Source organism: Neoarius graeffei, chromosome 7 (assembly GCF_027579695.1).
Source record: "Neoarius graeffei isolate fNeoGra1 chromosome 7, fNeoGra1.pri, whole genome shotgun sequence".
Taxonomy (NCBI): Eukaryota; Metazoa; Chordata; class Actinopteri; order Siluriformes; family Ariidae; genus Neoarius; species Neoarius graeffei.
In genome coordinates this window covers 55,313,397-55,339,852 of record NC_083575.1, presented here as the reverse complement: position 1 = coordinate 55,339,852, position 26,456 = coordinate 55,313,397, and the positions used below count along the sequence as shown (strand labels likewise).

General features: G+C 41.8%; 1 protein-coding gene across 5 annotated transcripts in view; it reads right to left on the bottom strand.

Annotated features, from left to right (window-relative positions):
• Positions 1-26,073, bottom strand: part of nt5c2a (5'-nucleotidase, cytosolic IIa) — a 40,990-nt gene extending 14,917 nt beyond the window's left edge. The window contains exons 1-6 of one of the 5 annotated variants that reach the window (XM_060926013.1): positions 25,991-26,073; positions 9,387-9,509; positions 6,175-6,213; positions 4,674-4,747; positions 1,771-1,888; positions 1,516-1,611 (exon numbers count right to left, since the gene is read on the bottom strand). In XM_060926013.1, the coding sequence (XP_060781996.1) occupies positions 1,516-1,611; positions 1,771-1,888; positions 4,674-4,747; positions 6,175-6,213; positions 9,387-9,490 (431 nt within the window). In that variant the 5' untranslated portion in view covers positions 9,491-9,509; positions 25,991-26,073. Of the gene's footprint in view, positions 1-1,515; positions 1,612-1,770; positions 1,889-4,673; positions 4,748-6,174; positions 6,214-9,386; positions 9,510-21,302; positions 21,479-25,780 lie in introns of those variants that run through there. The other 4 variants (XM_060926012.1, XM_060926015.1, XM_060926014.1 and 1 more) reach the window with 4 other exon arrangements.
• Between the last annotated feature and the right edge of the window lie 383 nt (positions 26,074-26,456).

Below are 26,456 nucleotides of genomic sequence, written 5' to 3'. Positions count from 1 at the left end.
GTGAGGCGACAGCGCTAACCACTACACCACCGTGCCGCCTGCCGTATAGCTTTACCGGCTTATTCAGCATTCCCCCTGGGTTCTGAAAAATATTCTCCACTTTTTCCCTTGAAAAAATCAACTCAAAGAAGTATTCTTCACTTTTTTTCCCCCCTTCACTTAGTCACTGACTTATCAAAGTGGACTTAATAAAAGGTTTATATACCAACCAAACCGGCACAATTCAAATACATGTACAGATACAGCTAGGCTTCTCCCTTCCATATAAAATTTGGGCTCCACTCCAGCATCTAATAAAGACTTGATTTTGGGCACCCTATGCACCATCAAGCTCAAATAAACCTCTTTAGTTTGAGCTTCGTTAAGGTTATTTTAGCACGGAATTATTCAAAAGATGTATTAGGACTCCCTTTAGCCTTTATGTCAACACAAAATGTGATTGACAACTGAACAGAGTCAAGAAGAATATTGGGACAACCAACAGTGAAGGAATTTGAATTTCCCATCAATTTACAATCCGAACACAGAAATGACACCGCATTTTTCATCATGTGTCAGCCACAGGGACTCAACATGCCATGCCGCCTGAAACATGGTTCCCTTCAGTCGCTTGCCAGCTGACAGCACTTTCACTTTGGTGTTTTTTTTTTTACCAACCCCTGCAATACTGACACTGTCTGATGTGCTCGGGGACAGTAGGGGCTCTGAGTGTGCCTCCCCTGTGGCTGCCTTGGCCCTTAAATCATCTTCAGTACATGAAGAAGCTCGCCCAAAAAACCTTCATCAGCTTAGACTGCGCCATTGTTTGGTTCATGCAGAGAATTACATCACCACACCAGGCCGATTAAGACGCACTGTGATTGGTCAAAAGCTTGGCACTCATTTGGTCATTGTGTGTAGTTGGTTTTTATTGGTCACAAGCATATGCTCATTGTTTACACTCTGGCTTCCTGCCGTCGCTTCACTGGGGTTGGATTTCGACAAACGGGGTGGGGGGGATTTCTAGAAAAAAAAATGACTTATGATAATGATGACGAATACATTAGTCACTGTGACAACTGCTAGTAATTTTCTCTTTGTCACTCAGATCATGTTTGTCAATGACGAGCACCAGCGGGAACCCTGCTTATTAACAATATTAGAAAAAAACATTTGGGAAAGCCATGGCCTAATGGTTAGAGAAACAATTTTGGGACCAATAGGTTGCTGGTTCGATTCCCTAGACTAGCAGGATTGGTTTAAGTGCCCTTGAGCAAGGCACCTAATCCTCAACCGCTCCGGCAAGAGTGGTGGTGTACCTTGTGTCTGATTAGCCAAAGAAAAACTGATGATGTGATCATCAGTTCGGGCATTGAACCCGACCAACCGAACTGAACTGAGAAAAAATATAGGGGAACAAAAAAGCAGCACGAAGCATGAAAACTGGTAATTTGGACTGGTGGTCAATATTTAACCCAGAACATATGAACAGATAAATAAAGACATGCAAGTCTTCTTTAGTTAATCATTACTCACCCACGCCTGAAGTTAAATCCATGGACACATACCAAAATGTTGCCATAGGCATCTACTTTCAACAGATTGCCATATAGCGTATCAAATACCAGGCCTCTGTAAAGAGCAAAAGATGGATTTTGCTAAAGAAACATATTCAACAGTAGCGCGATATTATTTTAGAAAACCATACACATACATACATACACACATTAGAGGCATAGTAGTAGTCTGTAAGTATTATTAATACTCACAGAAAATCAGTTTGTAGTTTACCTGGTTGGAAAGGTTGGGTCATAAACAAAATTTTGAAGTTCTTGAGGATAACCAATGGAAACCAACCTCTCCACTGTCAGATCAAATCCTAGAGATTCATACTCTGGAGACTTGTACACTGTGAACATAGTGTAAAGAACATTTCGAAACACATTACAAGCTAGCTTTTGTGATAAATACAGTGGACAGAAATGGCATAGAGCAGGGGTTTTCAAAGTGTGGGGAGTCAGCCCCCCCCTCAGAGAGCAAATAAACAACAGCGCCCCCTCACAATTTTTGTTGTTGCTATACTTAATGTTCCATTGGTATTTAAAAAAAAATGTTGTACACATTATTTTTTTCTTTTACATATTTTAAACATCTGTGCTTTTTAAAACATCTTTTTTTTTTTTTTACACATTTTAAACATCTGTGCTTTTCTTTTTAAAACATCTTGTTTTACACATTTTAAACATCTCATAGCATCGTTAGCTAGCACCTCTTGGCAGACAACACACTGTGGCAGTGGAGCATCTTCAGATCCAGTCCATGAAAATCCAATCGTGGTCATACTTCCTTCTTTTTTCAGTCCCCCCAGGATTCCGCGGGCCTTTTTTGTGATTGTTGCGGGCTAAAATGTCTGATGTTGTGGGGGGGGGTTTCCAAAAAATTGCGATGAAGGTTGCGGTGTTTTTTAGGTTTTTGTTGTGATTACATTGCGGGAGGAAGTGAAAGTTGCGAGAAATTGTTGTGATTTTCTCTTTTTGTGATTAAAATTGAGTGATAAGTTATTACTGAAAAACTATTGATTAAAAAAACAGACACTGAGAAATGGTCCTATAAACAACTTTACCAATATAAAAGATTACCAGGACTACAAAAATGCAGAAAAATAGGCTTTACTTATCCAAATGCACCTGTTGGTTCAAAAGTTGAAGTGCATAAAACCTCACAGCACAACATGAAGTTACCTTAAAATAGAATATAAATGCCTCAGCTTTCATGTAAGAAAAAACACTATTAATACTAGTACTGTGTGCAGGCAGTCTCTCCTGAAGACTAAATTAAACAATAATTATAAACTAATAAAATAAATGGCTCAGGCTTCATAGAAGAAAAAAAACAATTGGAACAGAATCTCACAGTATGATGCTGAAGCTGCCTAAACAATGGAAAATAAAATACCATTTTGGCAAAAAATGTTGGCAGCCATTAATTTATTGTATTAAGTAAAAAAATAAAGTGCACACAGTCCTTCACTGTAAACCTAACACACTTTCAGTAACAGAATTTAAGCCTATATAAACACTGACTCACACATGCAGTGTTGCCAGATACTGCTGACGTTTTCCAGTCCAAAATATGTTCAAAATCCGCCAAAATGCACTTAAAACCGCCCAATCTGGCAACACTGTGCGCATGTTTGTCGACGTCACCTCAAGACGATGCCAACGATTGGTCAAATTTGCGGGAAGGTTGCGGTGATTGGATATAACTGCAACACCGCCCTGAAATCGTGGGGATTGGTTGAATCGCAACATCGCGAAATCCTGGAGGGTCTGGTTTTTTGCTTGGCCCAGACTCTGTCTCCTCACTCACTGTAGCTTTAGGTACTAAAAATCGATCCATTTTGTCTCTGGCAAAGGCTAGCTGAAGTTCGCTAAATGTCCGCAATAGTAACTTATTCTGGCTTATATGTTTCCTCACGTTGCGCCCCCCCCCAAAGAACTCTGGCGCCCCCCAGGGGAGGCGCACCCCACACTTTGAAAAGCCCTGGCATAGAGGACAGAAAAGATAGAGAAGAGAATAGCAGTTCATTTTATTAGCACAGATGGACTGTGGGATTTGTATTACTGTTCATATTTTAGTGCTAGGATTTTGCTATTGAATAAGACATGTTCCAATAAGCTCCAAAACAAGAAAGACTGCCAAAGGATTGAGATCCATGTCTGTTCGTATACCCTTATGTTTCCTTTTTAAACTAGTCAGTTTCACAGAAGCCTGTTTTTAACAACCAGCTCTGCACTGCTGGAAATATTTGCATCATCTCTGTAACACAAAGTCTAGAACTGAATCTTAAAACACATGCACACCGAGGTTCTCTGCATCGGATAAGGTGATTCAGAATGATGGGAATATACAGGGAGTTTCAAAAAATTTGATACATCATTTCACAATCTAATAACTTTGCCAATTCTCGTCCAAATGACCTCAAATTCTACCAGCATGCGTGGAAACAGGTCAAAATTTTATGTTTAATGTTTTTATCTTTTTAGGTATAGAAATGCCATTCACTGGAAAAGATGTTTTGTGTGTTATTGTACAAAGGGGAAGGCTGTCTGTGTGTCTGAAGCGGCACGCATATTGAAAATTTGTGAAATCGTTCATGGAGTCCACATACCTTTGAATTTCTCAATCAAATTTTGAGGAATAAATCTTATCTTACTCAACATTAAGCCTGTTCAGTTTCATTTGCCTAGACTGTAGTTTCTGGGATATTTACATCTCAAATAATATCAAAACATTTTTGAAACACCCTGTATAATGTTGAATAGATTATAAAAGCAGAGTACGTTTTGACAAATATTCTCAAAATACAAAATTTACCTATAATACAAAATCAATATAGCAATTCACGCAAACACATATAGAGTAATTTAAGGACTTATTACATCCTCTCTTTGTGCTGTACCTCACTCTGAAGTGTGGCAAGCGGATTAAGAGGCACAAGTTCAGTATGAACTCAGACAGTATTACAGTGAACCACACTTGAAGAGCATGTAAAGAACATTTCCCCAAATGTATACTTACACAGGATTGAAAAAGTATTGACTGAAATAGCAATGCAAGCGTGAACATGGTAGAGCTCAGTTTTATATAAACTACAATGTATAGCTGAAGTGAGAAAAAGGCACGGTACTTGCCTGCTAGAGTATAGTCCATATCAAAGCCAAAGCATTTAATCTTCTCCATTGCCAAACTTCTGTTGACAAAAACCCTGAAAATGGAAAGAATAAAATAAGTTTGGTGTTTAAAACAAATCACAGGTTGTTCACATGATTTATAAATAAAAGGAAGCCAATTCTTCAGTAGCCCTGTGGTGCCTTTAACACACATTCACAAATAATCCATTGCACGTCAAATAATTTATGTGAAGAAATTACTGTGGCGAGACCATTAGTTACAAAATATGTATTGCTGACAGATAATATAATTTAATCTCAAACATTAGCTCATTCGTGAAGAAAGTAATCATTACCTGAAAGATGTAAGAAAAACTTGCATGAGAGGAATTTTATACATGACAATATTTCAATTAATGGTGATTAATTAATACATAGCCTGTGTTGTAGGTTATAAAGAACTGTAGTAATACAACCCCTTTTACAAAAAAAAAAAGTTGGGACACTATAAAACAAATAAAAACAGAATTAATGATTTGCAAATTATGAAAACCCTACATTTCACTGAAAATAGTACAAAGACAACATATTAAATGTTGAAACTGAAATATTATTGTTTTTTGAACAATATCGGCTCATTTTTAATTTGATGCCAGCAATATTCATTTACACAGCGTCCAAACTTTTTTTTTTGAATCAAGGTTGTCTTTTAAAAAAAAATAATAATAAAATCACACAAGGGAAAAAACAACTGGTATGAACTTTAAGTGTATACCTGATGAAGGTGGTGAAATATGCAATACATTTTTTAATCCAAAATTTAGAAAGAGAAAAAAAAATTACAGCTTATTTTCTCTTACAATGAGGCTAACCTGAATAAACAATGTCCTCTACAAGGCATTTCCAGTACACTATATGATGAAGACTATGATTAATTTAGAAAAGGGAGTTTGACTCACTAACAGCAGCTGTGCCCTAAATGCCTTGTGACTTGCTTTATCAAGATTTTTAAATTTGATGGATCTACGTATGCAAACTGTGGGCGAAAAACAAATTATTTAAAAAATAAATAAATAAATAAATAAATAATGGAAATAAAATCCAGTGCATTAAGCTGATCTATCCCTAACTACATCTTACCAACATACAAGAATAACACTGAAAATCAAACCAGGGAGAAGGTATTTAACATGCCCATGTCCACTGTGATTCACTCAGTTCAACACAGAAAGGAAAATAATCTGATGAGATCCGTGAGGTTTAATAATCACCTTACAGCAAACGTGACACTGAAATGCCAGGAGATGATATATTAAAGTGTGAAAAATGAAGGAAAGGGCTCATACATATGAAATTCCAATAAAACCAAAAAGTGGTCTTCCTACAGGCACCTAAGGGAAGTCACACCACAGAGCCGGGTGAGTAAAGATGAAGTCTGTTTAGAAAAAGGTGATGATTTGGGTGGAGAATTCATCACTTACAAAAATCAATACTTTAGGTCAATGACAAAACTTATGCATACCTCATAGCAGGATGACATTGGGCCAGTTCCCGTGGTAAGCTTTGTAATAAAGGAATAAACGTACTACACATTACTACAGTATGTACATGGGCTAATTGCCACTGCATAGTAACAGTGTTGGAATGTTGATTAATGAACAAATTCAAACAAACGACTGAGCTCATTTACCTGCCTTTTGATTTTGCTCTTCATGGTTAAATAAGAGACCGTTCTTTAGGTTTCTGCTGCTGCTCATAATCACTCGTCAGAAATGCTCCCCCCTCCCCCCCAAATCACATAGAACCATGTCAGACTCAGACTGTATTAAAGGGTTTCTATTATATTCTGCTAAAAATCAGGGAAAACTGCCAGGACACTGCAAATCCATTACTGTGAAGCACGTGTTCATGTGTCAGCCAACAACAACAAATGATTGACAGTTGATGACAAAAGACAAACAAAAATAGGATAATGCTTATTTATTCCTTTCATACTGTACATCAGGCAAACCAAACAATGCACACACACACACACACACACACACACACACACATCAAAGAAACAGATCATCCAATGATAAAAACAAGCAAAAGCACTCATCTTCATCAGTATTGTCAAGCTTGTATTATTTTTCATTTCTCCACAACATTGTCGGATTCAATAATTTTGCTATGTGCATTAATTTTCTACAACCGCATGTCACGGACAGTACTTTATATTCATGAACTAGTTCTAATACATCATTTCTATAATTACAGAGACTTGCATGGCACACAAGCCACATACTCCAAGACTAATAATAATTATTTTTTTCGCAGTCCGGTTTCCATCAAATCTTGCGCTCTGACTGGCTGGCGAGCAGGTCCGTCCTGGTTACGGACCTCTGGCGACTCGTTTGTTCACAACAACAAACATCGTAGCAATTTTTGTCAACATTTATTTTTGCATTTCTCAGGAGAATAGCATTAATTTTACAGCATGGATAGCGATAACGACAGTGCTCACAGCGAAAGCGAGTTTTACCACCCTGAGGAAGAAGAAATAAAAGAAAACATTTCAGGAGAAAGCTAAAAACCTCTAACTGTTGCTAACGCCGAGCAAAAACATGGCTGAATCCTGAATGACTCCTATTTGTATAAATAGGGGACTACATAGGTGGCAAAATGTAGTTTTTTTTTTCCTGCCATGGAAGTGCACTTGTATACCGAGGAGGAAGCAATTTGCATTACAGCCGTGAATGAGGATTCAAAATGGCGGCTCGGCTCGGTTTTCCCTTTCAGGCGCTCTCGTTTTCTGTTAGAATTTGGTAAAGAAAAAAATAAATATATTATTTACCAGCTTAAGGTCGGTCCGTATGGTGAAATACCCTGACCTCGGCCTTGAATACTGACCTCGGCCCAGAGGGCCTCGCTCAGTACTTTCAAGACCTCGGTCATGGTATTTCACCATACGGACCTCCCAGCTGGGAAATAACATATGTATTATTTTAAAAATAAAACATTATTTAATGAAGAGAAAAGAAAAAAAATGATTGACTTGGTGATGCTTTCCGGTAGGGGATGTTTATTTAACATTTCAGGAAAGCATCTCGAGTATCAGCATTTTGTAACCATAAGCAAGTTTTCCAGACAGAAGACTGGTCATTTTCCAGTTTCTCTGTAACGTGACAAGCTTTGTTTTATTTCCTATTAACTTCAATATGGGGGGGGGGGGGGGGGGGGGGGGAGGTTGGTGAGGGAACAACTGTTTATAACTGCTATAGCATAAGTAACAACAAGGACTAACTTGTCTTGCTGACGTTCAATAACACAGAGTGTAACTATAAACTGTGATGTTTCGATTGCTAATAAATTAATGACTGTAACCGGTGGCAAATTGCTGTGGTATAAGAGGAATAACACACTTCAGATTTTGCAATTGTAGGGCATTAATTGGCTTTAGGGTGCCAACACACCACCCTGGCACAGATTATTTCCTATAACAGTGTCATTTCTTACTTATCTCTGTAAAACTGCTTTAAACATAAGGATTAATTTATTCAGGTTAGTGTATTTCAGGAGATAATCGTGGAATGAAATACACACAGAAAAACCTGGTAAAGTCTTAAATTAGTTGAAACAACAAACTGTGTGTTAATCTCATCTCATTATCTGTAGCTGCTTTATCCTGTTCTACAGGGTCGCAGGCAAGCTGGAGCCTATCCCAGCTGACTACGGGCGAAAGGCGGGGTACACCCTGGACAAGTCGCCAGGTCATCACAGGGCCCTGTGTGTTAATATAAACTATAATTAATTATGTCAAAGATTGAAGGTCAAGAAAGAAAAAGTGTTATTTTATTTGTGATAGAAATACATGTTTGGCATACTTGAAACTGGAACAGGCTGTTCTGATTGCTACTTGTTTTGGTTCATTAAATCCTTGAGATTTATCTTCACTCACATTCTGTGCTCTGCTTAATGAAGGCTATGCTGACTAGTAATGTTTTTCTTTTTTTTCGTAAGACTATGATCCTGACAGGTGATATAATGGTACATAATGCCTCTTTTCTTTCATAAAGTAGTGTAGTCTAAACCAGCGATGTAATGCTTCAGCACCCATTTACATTACCCTGTTATACATAGATAACTTAACTTCGTCAATTAAATCATCATCCAATCACATAGCTATAACACACTCTTGAATGTGATTATATACTCATGTTTGTCCTACAATGAACTGAGAAACATCTCTGAACAGCCGTGTCTGTGTCAGTGACTGTTTGCTCCCGGATCGATCCATGAGGCAGAATCTCTAAGGCAGCAGAGGTCATACTTTGTCAATTCAACCTCATTTGCTACAGACAGACCAAAACCTAACAATCTGTTTTAATAACAACGAACCTCAATGATCTGATTAAGAGTCTCAAAAGCAATACAGTACTAGGATTGCTGTAAAAAGGTCCTTCAAGTTTCCCACCAAAGTCTGACTGCCAATAATGTCTGAACTAAAATTATAATAAGGCATCCTTCCTGTCTGGACAACATTACCATGGCAGGGTCACATTCAGTCCAAGTCCATTTTTACTGGATGAGCATGTAATACAGACTTTCCCATAAATTATAATCAATTATAGCTCAGCTCAACTACTAAAGAGGATTTGTCTACATATTAGCATAAAACCGGTCACTATTTCTGCACTTTAAGATATTTAGAGCTGTCAATAAACTAGGATAGTCCAATTCAGATTTACTTACCTGTGATAGGCCTCTCGTCTGTACTTCTTCATCGACGAGCCATCCATGTTGGCAGGAAGTTCAGAGTAGTTCTGAAGTCGATCACTCCAAGAAGTAGTAGTCATCTTTAACTGTTTTTGTTACCTGAAAGAAAACAACTTCAAGTTAACAAAGACAGACTTCGTATTAAATATTATTTTAAGACTAGAAAAGTGGGCGGCACGGTGGTGTAGTGGTTAGCGCTGTCGCCTCACAGCAAGAAGGTCCGGGTTCGAGCCCCGTGGCTGACGAGGGCCTTTATGTGTGGAGTTTGCATGCTCCGGTTTCCCCCACAGTCCAAAGACATGCAGGTTAGGTTAACTGGTGACTCTAAATCAGGGCTTTGAACCAGAATTTTTTTCCTATTGGTTCGTTCCGAACAGAAACGGAATTTTAACGTTTCCGGTTTTGGGTTCCACCATTAAATAAACGTTCCCGAACCGGTTAGAACAAAAAAATTTAGTTCCCAGAACGGTTAATTACGTTCCCTGTCAGCTGTTTAACAAATGGCTATAGAATTATGTCTCTGTCTCATCCAGCTTAAGCCAAATGTAGGCTAATTCTATTACAACCTTCATTAAATAAGACAAGAAATAATTCAAAACAATTATTATTATTTCAAATGTTGGCGATTTGGATTCTCAGTATGTCTTCCCATCTACACAAACAGAAAAAGTGCCAAAAATGAAAGATAATTCGTTTAGTGTGTTACCAAAGGCTAGTCAGGCCCTATAGAGGGCTACCGCATGACGTCACCGCGCCGCGAGATTTTGTTAGGCGCCATATTGGAAGACCAAGTACACATCTATGCAAGTACATCCAGTGGCGGTTCTAGACCAAAATTACTAGGGGGGCCGAGGTGGGGCCAGTGTTTTTTCAGGGGGGCACATATAAGGAAAAAACACGGCAATATTTAAGCGTTCAAAATGTTTTGTTTAGTTTATTTAAAACCAAAACAAAATACATTGAGCATAAATACAATGAGATAAACATTCTGTCTCAATAGCCTAAACATAAAATAAATTGTGCTCAATAAATCTTAAAACCATGTTTCTCTTTTTTGTAAAATAAGATTTCTATGTTTGCATACAATGAACCTTTAATCTGTCCAATGACACTTTTTAAATTCACAGCATGAATTTTCTTTTTCACAGCATGAGACTTGAATGTACAATCACTATCTTTATCTAAATCACACTGTCATCATCTCACTCTTTCTTTATGTACAGCAGGGGGGAAAAATAGAAAGAAAAAATAAATTCACATACGTGGTCTCAGAATCACCCTATAGCATTCACAGCAGGCTGAAACACTACAACAAGATTCTGCGATTGTGACTCCTTGAGAAACGGTCTACAAATGCATCAAGGTTCAAAGCCTTGGACCTTCTGGATTCAATGCTGAGCACACCAAGATTGCTTAAACGCTCCTCACTAATGGTGGATCGGAGGTAGGTCTTCACCAGTTTCAAAGTGGAGAAACTCCGCTCACAAGAGGCAGAGCTCACTGGGAGTGCCACAGCTATTTTGCATAGTCTAAAAAGCTCAAAAAATACTTCTTTATATGGCTCAGTGAAACGTGTCAACGCTACTGTATCTGATGGCTTTTCAATCAAAAAACTTCGGACGTGACAGCTGTTATCACTCACGTCCGAAGTTTACAATTCGCGCTGCTGCTGGTCTTTCTGCTGCAGGTAACAGTGTGTGTGTAGCGCTTTAAGGAGTCCGTGTAGAACACTCCGTCATGTCAGTTCCGATCTTCGAGCCAGCGCACGTCGAAATTAATAAATCTTATTATCTGTTCAGCACAGGGGCCACAACAGGGGCCAGGAGCAATTTTACAGGGGCACTGGCCCCCTCTGGCCCCCGTTTAAAACCGCCTATGAGTACATACATACATAAAACAAACTACACCTGAAATGTAGCCAGGGCCGGTTCTGCCCTAATCTGGACCCGGGTGCAACATTGCGCAACCCCCCCCCCAAAAAAAAACCAGTCTAAATCAGGACAACCATCACATAACTATAAACATTTTATATCAACTATTTTAACTAAATGGGCTATAATAAATAAGGCTGCAGGCAGCCACGGCGGGCTGCCTCAGAAAAGTAACCATTTGTCCTACCTTAAAACTCGTTTTGCATTTTCTGCCTCCTTTTTTGTATTTTCGACCCTCCGTTTATTTTCTTTCCTTTTCTGAAAACCCGATTTGTGTCCAGACATTTTGTTCTGCTCCCAATGAACTAACTCGTCAGGTCTCGTCTCTCGAGCCCGCGATGATTCCCGTGGGAAGGGCAACAATTGATACATTTTTACAAACAGCCAATAGGGAGGTTGCAACGTTCAGGCTCTTCTTTGCTCAGACACTCAGTAATGGAGACGTGATAGTAGTCCACCTTCCCGCTCTCTCCATTCAGTCAGCGAACGTCACACAGGAAGTGAACCCCAGCGGGTCATAGAAACTTGCGCAGGAGAAGAATGACTTTTTTATTTGTAGGCTACGGAAACTTTGAGGAACGAAATAAAAACCGGTATTAACCGGTTACCATTATTTTTAATAAGCGTTTCTGTTCCGGAACATAAAAAATAATAAAGTTTCTGGTTTCGTTTCTGTTCCATGTGAAATAGAAAAAGTTCCCGGTTTTCGTTTTCGTTCCTTGAACCGGTTCAAAGCCCTGCTCTAAATTGACCGTAGGTGTGAATGTGAGTGTGAATGGTTGTCTGTGTCTATGTGTCAGCCCTGTGATGACCTGGCGACTTGTCCAGGGTGTACCCCGCCTTTCGCCCGTAGTCAGCTGGGATAGGCTCCAGCTTGCCTGCGACCCTGTAGAAGGATAAAGTGGCTAGAGATAATGAGATGAGATGAGACGAGATGAGATGAGACTAGAAAAGCACTCGGAGAGCGCAGACCTCCACCAAGAATCCTTTAAAAAAAATCCGGGATCCAGAAGGTGATCCGGATCACCACCAAAATTTAATGGATTGTTACTTGTGCCCAGTCACACCACTGAAAAAAATTTCAGAGCAATCCGTTCATAACTTTTTCCGTAATGTTGCTAACAGACAAACCAACACTACCGAAAACATAACCTCCTTGGTGGAGGTAAAAATGAGCTATTGAATCAGAATCACTTTTATTGCCAGGTATATGTAGAATCTTTTGGTGCAAAATGGTGCATAGTGCAAGGATGACTTAGTAAATATAAATATCCAGTGTGCACAGAATGACAGTATGAGTGTGCAGATATTTCACAGTTGATGTTACTGATATTTGAGTCTGGTTTTAGCTGTTCATCACAGAGACAGCCTGAGGGAAAAAACTGTTCTTGTGTCTGGTTGGTTTTGCATACAGTGATCTGTAGCATCTCCCAGAGGGGAGATGATTAAACAGATTGTGACCAGGGTGTGATGGGTCCGCAGAGATGTTACCTGCCCGTTTCCTGACTCTGGACAGGTGCAGGTCTTGGATGGAGGGCAGGCTGACACCAATAATTTTCTCTGCAGACCTTATTGTCCGCTGCAGTCTGTTCTTCTCCTGTTTAGTGACTGATCCAAACCAAACAGTGATGAAAGAGCAAAGAACAGACTGAATGATGGCAGAGTAGAATTGTGTCAGCAGCTCCTTAGACAGGTTGAGCTTCCTGAACTGGTGCAGAAAGTGCAACCTCTGCTGGGCCTTTTTGATGATGGTGACTGTGTCGGTCTCCCACTTCAGGTCCCGGGAGATTGTGGAGCCCAGAAACCTGAAGGTTTCAACAGCAGTCACAGTGTTGTTGGTGATGGTGATGGGCGGGAGGAGGGGGGGCTCCTCCTAAAGTCCACTGTCATCTCCGTTTTGAGCGTGTTCAGCTCAAAAGTTATTGAAGTTATGACACTGTTGTTGAACTGAACACAGGGCAAGCCTGGGATCCCAACTGTGAGCTTTCAATCATATTTTTAATTTTAATATTTATTCAGGAAGCTCATGTCACATAGCGTGATTTTCAATGAGGTCCTGTCTATAAAACATCACAATAATTACAGAAAAAAAAAATTTCACAAATAACACAAATACACAAAAAAAACCCTCTCTCTATATATTTTATATATATAAATAAATGAAATATTACCATTATAAAATGAAATCGTTAACTTTCTATTTAAAATATGCAAATTTTTAATTGAATGTAGGTCCCTTGGCAAATTGTTCCAGTCCTGGCCAATACTTTGTAGTAGTGTTTGTTTTCCCCAATAGGCCACTGGTCACGTGTCAATTTTCCCCATAGCAACAAGCCCATAGTGGGCAAGCTAACTTGACATTCCTTGACAACCATAAGAGTTTGAGTGGCGATGCGAAGCAATCCATTTCTGTTTTTACCTTTTCTACTGTCTTTTTTGACCCGGATTTTTGTATGTACTTGGAAAAAATTTGTGGTTTTAACTTCTGTCGGGGGCGGCACGGTGGTGTAGTGGTTAGCGCTGTCGCCTCACAGCAAGAAGGTCCTGGGGTCGAGCCCCGGGGCCGGCGAGGGCCTTTCTGTGCGGAGTTTGCATGTTCTCCCCGTGTCCGCGTGGGTTTCCTCCGGGTGCTCCGGTTTCCCCCACAGTCCAAAGACATGCAGGTTAGGTTAACTGGTGACTCTAAATTGAGCGTAGGTGTGAATGTGAGTGTGAATGGTTGTCTGTGTCTATGTGTCAGCCCTGTGATGACCTGGCAACTTGTCCAGGGTGTACCCCGCCTTTTGCCCGTAGTCAGCTGGGATAGGCTCCAGCTTGCCTGCGACCCTGTAGAAGGATAAAGCGGCTAGAGATAATGAGATGAGATGAGAACTTCTGTCGGGAGTTAAAGTGAATGATTGGCCGTAAAAGAGAGTTTTTGGACTCAAGTTGGTCGCTGCCGAAAGAAATTCACGTGCAAAATGGCGGATTTCTCAGGTATGTTTATAACTGGGGCGGCACGGTGGTGTAGTGGTTAGCGCTGTCGCCGCACAGTAAGAAGGTCCGGGTTCGAGCCCCGTGGCCGGCGAGGGCCTTTCTGTGTGGAGTTTGCATGTTCTCCCCGTGTCCGCGTGGGTTTCCTCCGGGTGCTCCGGTTTCCCCCACAGTCCAAAGACATGCAGGTTAGGTTAACTGGTGACTCTAAATTGACCGTAGGTGTGAATGTGAATGTTTGTCTGTGTCTATGTATCAGCCCTGTGATGACCTGGCGACTTGTCCAGGGTGTACCCCGCCTTTTGCCCGTAGTCAGCTGGGATAGGCTCCAGCTTGCCTGTGACCCTATAGAACAGGATAAAGCGGCTAGAGATAATGAGATGAGATGTTTATAACTTATAATTTTTCCTTTTCTACCTTTATCATTCGCTTAATGTGTGAAGATTATTGAAAGTAAATACAGATACAGATGCTGGTCATAATTAGAATATCATGAAAAAATTGATTTATTTCAGTAATTCCATTCAAAAAGTGAAACTTGTATATTATATTCATTCACTACACACAGACTGATATATTTCAAGTGTTTTTTTTCTTTTAACTTTGATGATTAAAACTGACAACTAATGAAAACCCCAAATTCAGTATCTCAGAAAATTAGAATATTATGAAAAGGTTCAATATTGAAGACACCTGGTGCCGCACTCTAATCAGCTAATTAACTCAAAACACCTGCAAAGGCCTTTAAATGGTCTCTCATGCCCCTTTTCCACCAAAGCAGTTCCAGGGCTGGTTCGGGGCCAGTGCTTAGTTTGGAACCAGGTTTTCTGTTTCCACTGACAAAGAACTGGCTCTGGGGCCAGAAAAACCGGTTCCAGGCTAGCACCAGCTCTCTGCTGGGCCAGAGGAAAGAACCGCTTATGTCAGCGGGGGGGGCGGAGTTGTTAAGACCAACAACAACAAGACCGCGAAAGATCGCCATTTTTAAGCGACGAGAAGCAGCAGCTGTACAAACGCGAAGTCATCCATTATTATTATTATTATTGTTGCTGCTGCTTCTTCTCCGTGTTGTTTTTGCTTCGATATTCGCGCCAAGGTTTATGCAAACGTAGCGACATAACTGACGTATACAGCGACGTAATGACGTATACAGCGACGTAATGACGTGTCTTCTCTTAGCACCACGAGCGATGGAAAAGCAAACTGGTTCTCAGCTGGCTCGCAAGTTGAACGAGTTGTGAACCAGCACCAGCCCCGAACCAGCCCTGGAACTGATTTGGTGGAAAAGAGGCATCAGTCTAGTTCTGTAGGCGACACAATCATGGGGAAGACTGCTGACTTGACAGTTGTCCAAAAGACGACCATTGACACCTTGCACAAGGAGGGCAAGACACAAAAGGTCATTGCTAAAGAGGCTGGCTGTTCACAGAGCTCTGTGTCCAAGCACATTAATAGAGAGGCGAAGGGAAGGAAAAGATGTGGTAGAAAAAAAAAAAAAGTGTACAAGCAATAGGGATAACCGCACCTTGGAGAGGATTGTGAAACAAAACCCATTCAAAAATGTGGGGCAGATTCACAAAGAGTGGACTGCAACTGGAGTCAGTGCTTCAAGAACCACCACGCACAGACGTATGCAAGACATGGGTTTCAGCTGTCGCATTCCTTGTGTCAAGCCACTCTCGAACAAGAGACAGTGTCAGAAGCGTCTCGCCTGGGCTAAAGACAAAAAGGACTGGACTGCTGCTGAGTGGTCCAAAGTTATGTTCTCTGATGAAAGTAAATTTTGCATTTCCTTTGGAAATCAAGGTCCCAGAGTCTGGAGGAAGAGAGGAGAGGCACAGAATCCACGTTGCTTGAGGTCCAGTGTAAACTTTCCACAGTCAGTGATGGTTTGGGGTGCCATGTCATCTGCTGGTGTTGGTCCACTGTGTTTTCTGAGGTCCAAGGTCAACGCAGCCGTCTACCAGGAAGTTTTAGAGCACTTCATGCTTCCTGCTGCTGATCAACTTTATGGAGATGCAGATTTCATTTTCCAACAGGACCTGACACCTGCACACAGTGCCAAAGCTACCAGTACCTGGTTTAAGGACCATGGTATCCCTGTTCTTAATTGGCCAGCAAACTTTAAGCGAATGTCATCTCTTTTCCTGGTGAGGTAACTATGGAAGTCCTTGCTGTATTTGATTTTGATGTCACTATCGATAAAGCCATTGACATCAAGATGGCGCCACGGACGGTTGCCTCGGTACTTCACTCTCTCGTACTTTCTATGTTTTTGTGTATTTGTTGTGTTTTTGCACTCCTTCGCTGGTCACATACTCCAGAGAAGAACTTATAAACATTGGAATAGCCACCAGTAAAGTTTTTTCATCGGTTTTCATTGATCCGGAAAGTTTTCCAGAGCTACTTGTTGGAGGAGCAGCAGCTCTCTATGGATTACGCTGAGGTCGCCGGAGACACTGGGGGAAGCGAGCCAGCACGCTCGTCAGACTGAGGCAGCGGGGTTTTCGCACTGCGCTCCCATCTATTCACCTGGCTAACGTCCGCTCTCTGGCCAATAAGATGGACAAACTGCTGCTCCTCAACTCAATTAACACGGATTTTAACAGATCTGCTGCCTTGTGCTTCACTGAAACCTGGCTCAGTGAGCACATCCCGGACACTTCTCTCCACCTGCCTGGATTTCACCTGCACCCAGCGGACCGCGAAACGGAGCTCACGAGGAAAACGAGGGGAGGCGGAGTCTGCTTTTACATTAACGAAGGTTGGTCTACTGATGTCACAGTTCTAAACAAACCCTGCAGTCCTCATCTGGAGTCATTATTCATAAACTGCAAACCGTTTTATGCTCCATGAGAGTTTTCTTCGTTTATTCTGGTTGGAGTTTACATCCCCCCTCAGGTGTGTATTAATGAGGCGTTACAACACCTGGCTGACCAGATAAACAATGTGGAGAAAAAACACCCGGACTCTTTGCTCATTGTCTTGGGGGACTTTAACAGAGCAAACCTCAGCCATGAACTGCCAAAATATAAACAGCACATTAAGTGTCCCACCAGGGACTCTAACACTCTGGACCATTGTTACACTGTTTTAAAGGACTCATACCACTCTGTCCCCCATGCAGCCTTGGGACTATCTGATCACTGTATGGTTCATCTTATCCTGTCCTACAGGCAGAAGCTGAAATCTGCTAAGCCTGTGGTAAAGACGGTGAGGAGATGGTCCGATGAGGCCAAAGTGGAACTACAAGCCTGCTTTGACTGCACTGATTGGAGTGTTTTTGAGGCTGCAGCCTCAGACCTGCATGAACTGACTGATACTGTGACATCTTACATCAGTTTTTGTGAGGATGTGTGTGTGTGCCTACCAAAACCTTCTGCATATACAACAATAAACCCTGGTTCACTGCAAAACTCAGGCAACTTTGTCAGAACAAAGAAGAGGCCTACAAAAGTGGAGACAGAGTTCTGTATAATCAGACCAGAAACACACCGACAATGGAGGTGAAAGCAGCTAATGCCCCTTTTCCACCAAAGCAGTTCCAGGGCTGGTTCGGGGCCAGTGCTTAGTTTGTAACCGGGTTTTCTGTTTCCACTGACAAAGAACTGGCTCTGGGGCCAGAAAAAACGGTTCCAGGCTAGCACCAACTCTCTGCTGGGCCAGAGGAAAGAACCGCTTAAGTCAGCGGGGGGGCGGAGTTGTTAAGACCAACAACAATAAGACCGCGAAAGATCGCCATTTTTAAGCGACGAGAAGCAGCAGCTGTACAAACGCGAAGTCATCCATTATTATTGTTGTTGCTGCTGCTGCCGTGTTGTTTTTGCTTCGATATTCGCGCCAAGGTTTATGCAAACGTAGCGACATAACTGACGTATACAACGACGTAACTGACGTATACAGCGACGTAATGATGTGGCTTCCCTTAGCACCGTGAGCGATGGAAAAGCAAACTGGTTCTCAGCTGGCTCGCAAGTTGAACGAGTTGTGAACCAGCACCAGCACTGGCCCCGAACCAGCCCTGGAACTGATTTGGTGGAAAAGGGGTATAGATAGTTTTCACTGACGTCACGGCATTCCGGGGAACAGGGCTCTACACTAACTTTTTTTTTTTTTTCAGGAGCACACGTGCTCCTAAGTTAAAAATTTTAGGAGCACAGGGAAAAAAAAAAATGGGGGCACAAGCACAAGTAGGTTTTCATTTTAAAGGTTTATTGCAGCGCAAACCTTAGACACACCAACACATAAAACGCAAAATTCAATTGAGAATGAATGAATGAACAAACAAATGAATAACGAACAACTGAATGAATGAACAAACAGTAGCTAAACAGAGAGCAGAGCTCAGCAGAGCTAACAACATCATCAAGGACAGCTCCCACCCTGGCTCTGAGTTCTTTGACTTGCTGCCCTCAGGCAGGCGTTACAGGTGCATCAAAGCAAGGACCAACAGACTCAAAAACAGTATTTTCCCACAGGCCACAACCACCTTGAACAATTAGCCTTTTTCACATTACGTCATTTGCAGGGGAACTCATATCTGTTTTCAGCCTTTTGAATGGAAGAAGAGGGATACGGCGGCAACATATGTTAACAAAACTGTGTCATTCACAGATAAGATTGATAATAATATTGCGCATTGTTGTTTATCATTACGTATTGTTAGCGACCATTCCAGTCACCTATCTGCCTTGTTTTGGAAAGGAAGTTTACTGACTTTCTATGGTTGCTACTTGTTAGCCAGCAGATTAGCATGCTGCCTCTTCTTCCATTCAAAAGGCTGAAAACGGATGTGAGGTTCTTCTGCAAGTGATGTAATGTGAAAAAGGCTAATTACATGCACTGACTGATGCCACTTCTGGCAGGTGCAACAATGCGCCAACAAGGACCTAAAAGAACAATATTCTCACACTTACCTGATACAGTGCAATACTTATTACAGTGCAACCTCACTGAGCAACTTTTTAGTTTTTATAGCTTTTGTATATTTTATATTTATATTTCTACACTTTTACATCCATACCCAATACAATGCAATACCAAATACAGTGCAATATCCTGAGTTTTGATGCTGAACTGAGTTTCTATAACTAATGTGCAATTAACATCTGCAACTCAACACGCCCAGCTGTATATATATTCTTTGTTTTTCTGCTGTGTTGTGACATGCACCATTTGTATATACTGTATATTATTTGTTTTTCTGCTGTGTTGTATGTTCCCATCTAAATGTTTGCACTGGGGTGTGTGCTTTCCATCTCATTATATAATTTTCCCGCACCTTCTCCCGTCGTTCTAGCTTTCTTCACTACACTTTCTTCCTCGTCCGTTCTTTTATTCTTGTTTCCACCATCATTGCTTTTAAAAAACGCCGTTATTCTCTGCATAGCGAATATATTTCTCAGCTCGGTCCGAACCAGCTCTCAGTTATCTCTCAGCTGAATGATCTGATGAATCCCTAAAAAGCACTTTTCCCACCTAATGCCACACCCACAACATACAACCATGGGAAAGAGGGGCAATCACAGAAAGATGTGGCAGAACGGCAAAAAAAAATTTAACTTTTTCACACACACCCCCCAGCTGCCATGGGAACCACCGCAGGTGCAAGACAGGGGCAATGCACGCAACTACAGACAGGGAGCAAGGCGCAGGCAGAACACACACACACACACACACACACACACACACACACACACAACACTGAACACACACACAACAATACAGGCCGTTACTCGTTACACTATATTAGGTAGGCTATCCAGCGCTGGATTTACATACTTTGCGGTTTAACGTTTGATACATTTTAGAATGTTAAACTCGTCGCGTCTGTGCTCAGTGCTTTCCTAAATTGTCGGCCGCAAGAAGCCCTCGCACGAATGCACGTGTTTTTTTTTTTGTCGTTCGCATGCTGAAAAATTCGCTCGCAAATGCGAGTGAAACGTGCACACTGTAGAGCCCTGCCAGGGAACGCCCCCCCAGCCGCCATCTTGCGAGGCAAACAAAACAGACCATCGCCACTACCAGCTACGTTATCTCGGACGAATTTATGAAGTTACATAGTCAGTTTTCTAAAATAAAGATCAATGTCGGCAAAATCAAGCAAACAGAAGTATATAGATACATTAGACGACATCTCACGACAACGGTATGCAGCCAAACTGGCCTTGATTGGGGGAATTGACCCCTACAAAGTGGGCAAAGATGCATTTTCAAGTGACTCTGCAGGGCTGCCAAAGCCTGCTCCAAACCCTGAAACTGACTTCATCAAACTTTAAAGGCTGTCTGATATATACAACTTTATATATTCACAGCGCGCCTTTTGGCGGATGCCGCCTGAATCGCGCAGATCCGATTTTTTTTTAAAGGGGGGGCGTTGGAGTGTCTGATTATAATTTCAAATTAAATTCTGTATTAAAATTACTAAATAAGCAAATCCGTTACAGTCCATGAAACAGGAAGTATAAGGATGAGAAAAAAACAGCTTAAATCGTAAAGCTGCGCACATTTGAGCAGTCCTGCACACCGCTCGGGCTGCGCAAATGTGTGCAGCTTTCCGATTTAAACTGTTTTTTTTTCTCATCCTTATACTTCCTGTTTCATGGACTGTAACGGATTTGCTTATTTAGTAATTTTAATACAGAATTTACTTTGAAATTATAATCAGACACTCCAACACCCCCCTAAAAAAAAAAAATCGGATCTGCGCGATTCAGGCGACATCCACCAAAAGGCGCGCTGTTTGCATCCCAAACACAAATCAAATCATACAGAATAGACCTAAAATGTTTTTCAAAAATGACCCTTGCATGAGTGAAGTGACAAGTTTCAAATAGAAACGTGACAAACGAGCGATATTAAGTGTACATTACAATGTAAACGTACACTCAGCGGTTCCAGTTAGGCATTCTCCAGAGATTGTTCACATGATGTTTTGGTTTCCAAAAACAAACTTAAACACAATTGATTGTTTATTTAAACAACTTACCACTTATAAAATGATCGGAGCAGACTTTGCTGTGTTTGGAAGGCTGATAATCCTTGCGGTTGATTCTCGCAAGCCATAGATTTCTCCTTTGTATGCTGAGTTTCTTTGTTTGATCGCCTTCGTGCTCCCGTACAGTGGGAATTCCATAAAAGCTCCGCTTGGCTTCATCATTTGACCTATTACGAAAGCCATGAAAACAACAGGTGTGCACCATTGCTAGCTTTAAATAGCCTGCTTGGGTTCTTTTGAAGACTTTGTACTCGCGCGTTACAATGTGTGCTCAGTCACCCGTACGGTAAGCTTGACCCGCAAGATGGCCGCCACTAGGGAATCCCCGACTCTGTGACGTCATGTGAAAACTATCTATAAGAGGAGCTATGCTGAGAAGACTAAAAACAGCCTTTCAGCAAACAATCCGACGTCAGTGTGGAGAGGCCTGCAGAACATTACTAACTATAGGAGACCATCCACCAATACTACAGTGAACCATCAACTGGTTGACGAGCTGAATGTGTTTCAGGCCCTGTCCACACGGCAACGGATTCAGGTGAATCCGATACAATTGTTTATCGTTTCGGCCTGGCGTCCACACGGCACCGGCGTTTTGGGTGCCCCAAAACGCAATCTTTTGAGAACGGGTTCCAGAGTGGAAAGATCTGGCAACGTTGCCATTGTGAAGTCGTCTGGATGAGTAGAACGGATTTGTTTACGATGACGGCACAACCACATGACTGTGAGTGCTTCACGCCGGGTAGAAGTGTAACGAACTCGAAGCGAGTTGTCAACAAATCCTATAACTTGGTTCATGAAACGCGCTTACAAAATATTTTCACTGTGAATATTTATTGTGTAATGGTGCAAAGTGAGAGAGAGTAGCCCTTAGGGCAGAGTCAATCCCGCCAGCAAAAATAGGGAAAAAAAGGAGCAATCTCACCTCTTCAGATGTTGGTTTAAGTCCTACAATACATTCCTCAAAAAGGGCGTAGAAGAACAAATTAATCCATCAACGTGTAGCATTCAATTTATTCCGGACCATTAAAGACGCCGCCTTCCGCGTAGAATCATACGTCATCCTCGCCGCCATATTGGATAGGTCAAAGCGGAGAATAAAGATGCCTCATTCATATGCTGCGTTTAACTGTACCAACAGGTTTGCCGTCCAAACGAGACTGGAAAAATACTTTTCATTGTATTCGGTCATTATAATGTAATTTTACGAACAGATTTTTCTCACTTTGTGGCTAATATGAAGTCTCGCGCATAATAGTTTATGCACATGCGTCCGTCCTTCTTCTATTGTTCTGGTGTCTCCGAAGGGACCGTCTAACAGCGCCCCTAGAGGTGTGGCATGTGTATTGCATCGTTTTCAGCAAGCGTTGCGTTGCCATATGGACCTGATATTTTACTGATCGTTGCCCATGTGGACGCGATATTTTTTTAAATAACATCTCGTTGCTGTTGTCGTGTGGATGTAGCCTTACTGCGGATTTGACACATTTACACCTCTCCCCCCTTCAGTCATTAAAGGCCCATTTACGCCCCCTGCCATTCTGCCACCCCCCGCCTCTGACCCCCCACCAGCACTCAAGATCTGTGAAGAGGATGTCTGCCAGCTTTCCCACAGACAGATGATCAGGAAGGCACCTGGCCCAAATGGTGTGTCACCCCCTTGTCTGAAGGTCTATGCTGATCAGCTGGCTCCCATCTTCACCCAGAACTTTAATAGATCCCTGGAGCTGTGTGAAGTCCCCTCATGCTTCAAATGCTCCACAATAATCCCAGTTCCTAAGAAAACCAATATCACAGGACTGAATGACTACAGGCCTGTTGCCCTCACATCTGTAGTCATGAAGTCCTTCGAGAGACTGGTGTTGTCATACCTGAAGGACATCACAGACCCCCTGCTGGACCCCCTGCAGTTTGCCTACCAAGCAAACAGGTCAGTGGATGATGCAATAAATATGGGTCTACACTACATCCTGCAACACCTTGACACTGCAGGGACATACGCCAGGATCCTGTTCATGGACTTCAGTTCGGCATTCAACACCAGTGTTCCAGACATTCTCCACACCAAGCTCACCCAGCTCACTGTGCCCTCCTCCACCTGTCAGTGGATTACAAACTTCCTGACTGACAGGAAGCAGCAGGTGAGGATAGAGAGCATCATATCCAGCACTCGGACTATCAGCACTGGTGCCCCCCCAAGGGTGTGTGCTCTCCCCACTGCTCTTCTCCCTTTATACCAACGACTGCACCTCAAAAGACCCGTCTGTTAAACTCCTGAAATTTGCGGACGATACAACGGTCATCGGCCTCACCCGAGACGGTGATGAGTCTGCATGCAGACGGGAGGTTGAACGGCTGGTCTGGTGGTGCGGTCAGAACAACCTGAAACTGAACACACTCAAAACTATGAAGATGACAGTGGACTTTAGGAGGAGCCCCCCCACTCTGCTGCCCATCACCATCAACACTGTGACTGCTGTTGAAACCTTCAGGTTTCTGGGTTCCACAATCTCTCGGGACTTGAAGTGGGAGACCAACACAGTCACTATCATCAAAAAGGCTCAGCAGAGGTTGCACTTTCTGCACCAGTTCAGGAAGCACAACCTGCCTAAGGAGCTGCTGACACAATTCTACTCTGACATCATTCAGTCTGTTCTTTGCTCTTCCATCACTGTTTGGTTTGGATCAGTCACCAAACAGGAGAAGAACAGACTGCAACAGACAATAAGGTCTGCAGAGAAAATTATTGGTGTCAACCTGCCCTCCATCCAAGACCTATACTTGTCCAGAGTCAGGAAACATCTCTGCAGACCCATCACACCCTGGTCACAATCTGTTTAATCTTCTCCCCTCAGGGAGGCGATATAGATCACTGTATGCAAAAACACAAAGACACAAGAACAGTTTTGTCCCCTCAGGCTGTCTCTGTGATGAACAGCTAAAATCCAGATTCATATATCAGTAACATCACTTGCAAAATATCTGCACACTCATACTGTCATTCTGTGCTCACTGTTACTTATATTTATACTTATTTATATTAACTATTTCATCTTTGGACTATGCACCATATTGCACCAAAAGCAAAAATCCTTTCTGTGTTGAACAGCTAAAATCCAGATTCATATATCAGTAATATCACTTGTAAAATATCTGCACACTCATACCGTCATTCTGTGCACACTGTATACTTTATATTTATCTATTTCATACTTGACTTACTTGGATTACTTTGCACTATGCACCCATTGCACCATTATTTTTTGTTTGTGTATACGCTTTTTATCTGTTTTGTACTATGAGAGGTAAGTGAAACCGGAGTCAAATTCCTCATGTGTGTCCACATACCTGGCAATAAAAGTGGTTCTGATTCTGATATTTGGCCAGTGATACTCTATGAGAGATAAACACTTAAGCAAAAGTTCACATACAGCATCAGTCTTAGATGAGTACTGTATACTGGAACATTTATCAATTTAGCACATTTATTTTGAAGGATTTGTAGCTACAGGCAGCACGGTGGTGTAGTGGTTGGCGCTGTCGCCTCACAGCAAGAAGGTCCGGGTTCGAGCCCCGTGGCCGGCGAGGGCCTTTCTGTGTGGAGTTTGCATGTTCTCCCCGTGTCCGCGTGGGTTTCCTCCGGGTGCTCCGGTTTCCCCCACGGTCCAAAGACATGCAGGTTAGGTTAACTGGTGACTCTAAATTGAGCGTAGGTGTGAATGTGAGTGTGAATGGTTGTCTGTGTCTATGTGTCAGCCCTGTGATGACCTGGCGACTTGTCCAGGGTGTACCCCGCCTTTCGCCCGTAGTCAGCTGGGATAGGCTCCAGCTTGCCTGCGACCCTGTAGAACAGGATAAAGCGGCTAGAGATAATGAGATGAGATGAGATGAGGATTCGTAGCTGGTTCATGGTGGTGGAGTTGTTTTTATCACCCCAGATGAAATCTGCATATCTAATGTTGTGGTAACTAGTTTATTAAACTGTTATGGCTTCAACATAACCTGGTTAAGGAAAAATTGATCTGTAATGGGAATTAACCAGAACATCAACAATAATCATAAATGATGAGATAAACCTTCAGGATTTTACTCTTCAGCTGGATTTGGATATTTTAATGTAAATGTATTTTTGTACAGAAATAAAGATATTTTAATTTTTAAAAATATATATATATTAAAATATATCTTTCAAACAGAAGAGTTTCTGGGGGGGAAAGACTCGCTGTCTGTCAGATAAATAAACAAACAGATTAAACCGGAGCACTTGTGCACTGTGGAAGTTAGCACTAGTTGACTTAGTGTTATTAGCCAACACTGCTCTAATATTCATCAGGGTAAATAATTCACCTCCAAATACTCCTTAGCAACGCTCATAGAGAAGTTCACGACGAAACTGAATGGTCACAGCGAAGTGCAGAAGAGAAGATTACTGAACTAGCCGCAGCTAGTTAGCATCAATGTTAACTTACTTAATGTTACTTCCACCAGGTCCTTGTTATCATGAGCTATATAGCCGTCCAGCTAACACTTTCGGTGACGGTCTAATGAACATTTTAATTACCTTTAAACAAACATGATCCACATGTGACGCTTATAATTTTGAAACCGAGAAAACTGAACCCCTCTGGAAAGTCCGTCCTGAATATAATTTATTTCCATTTTGCCCCAGAGATTCTCACCTCGCTGTCTTCCTGACTTTGAAGCTGCAATAACCGGCACACTGCGCATGCGCAAGCTAGACTCCTGCCTCCACAGCAGTGACCGTCGCATCTGCACGCGCAGCCTACGGCAGTGTCTTAGAAGCAACTGACTGACGCTAATTCTGCACGCGGCCTGGAGGCAGGGGCGCACAGGGGCGCACATAGGGTTTTTGAACTGGGGGGACTGAGCTGTCAGCAAATGATTCCATTTTGTATATATATATATATATATATATATATATATATATATATATATATATATACACACACACACACTACCGTTCAAAAGTTTGGGGTCACTTTGAAATGTCGTTATTTTTGAAAGAAAAGCACTGTTCTTTTCAATGAAGATCACTTTAAACTAATCAGAAATCCACTCTATACATTGCTAATGTGGTAAATGACTATTCTAGCTGCAAATGTCTGGTTTTTGGTGCAATATCTC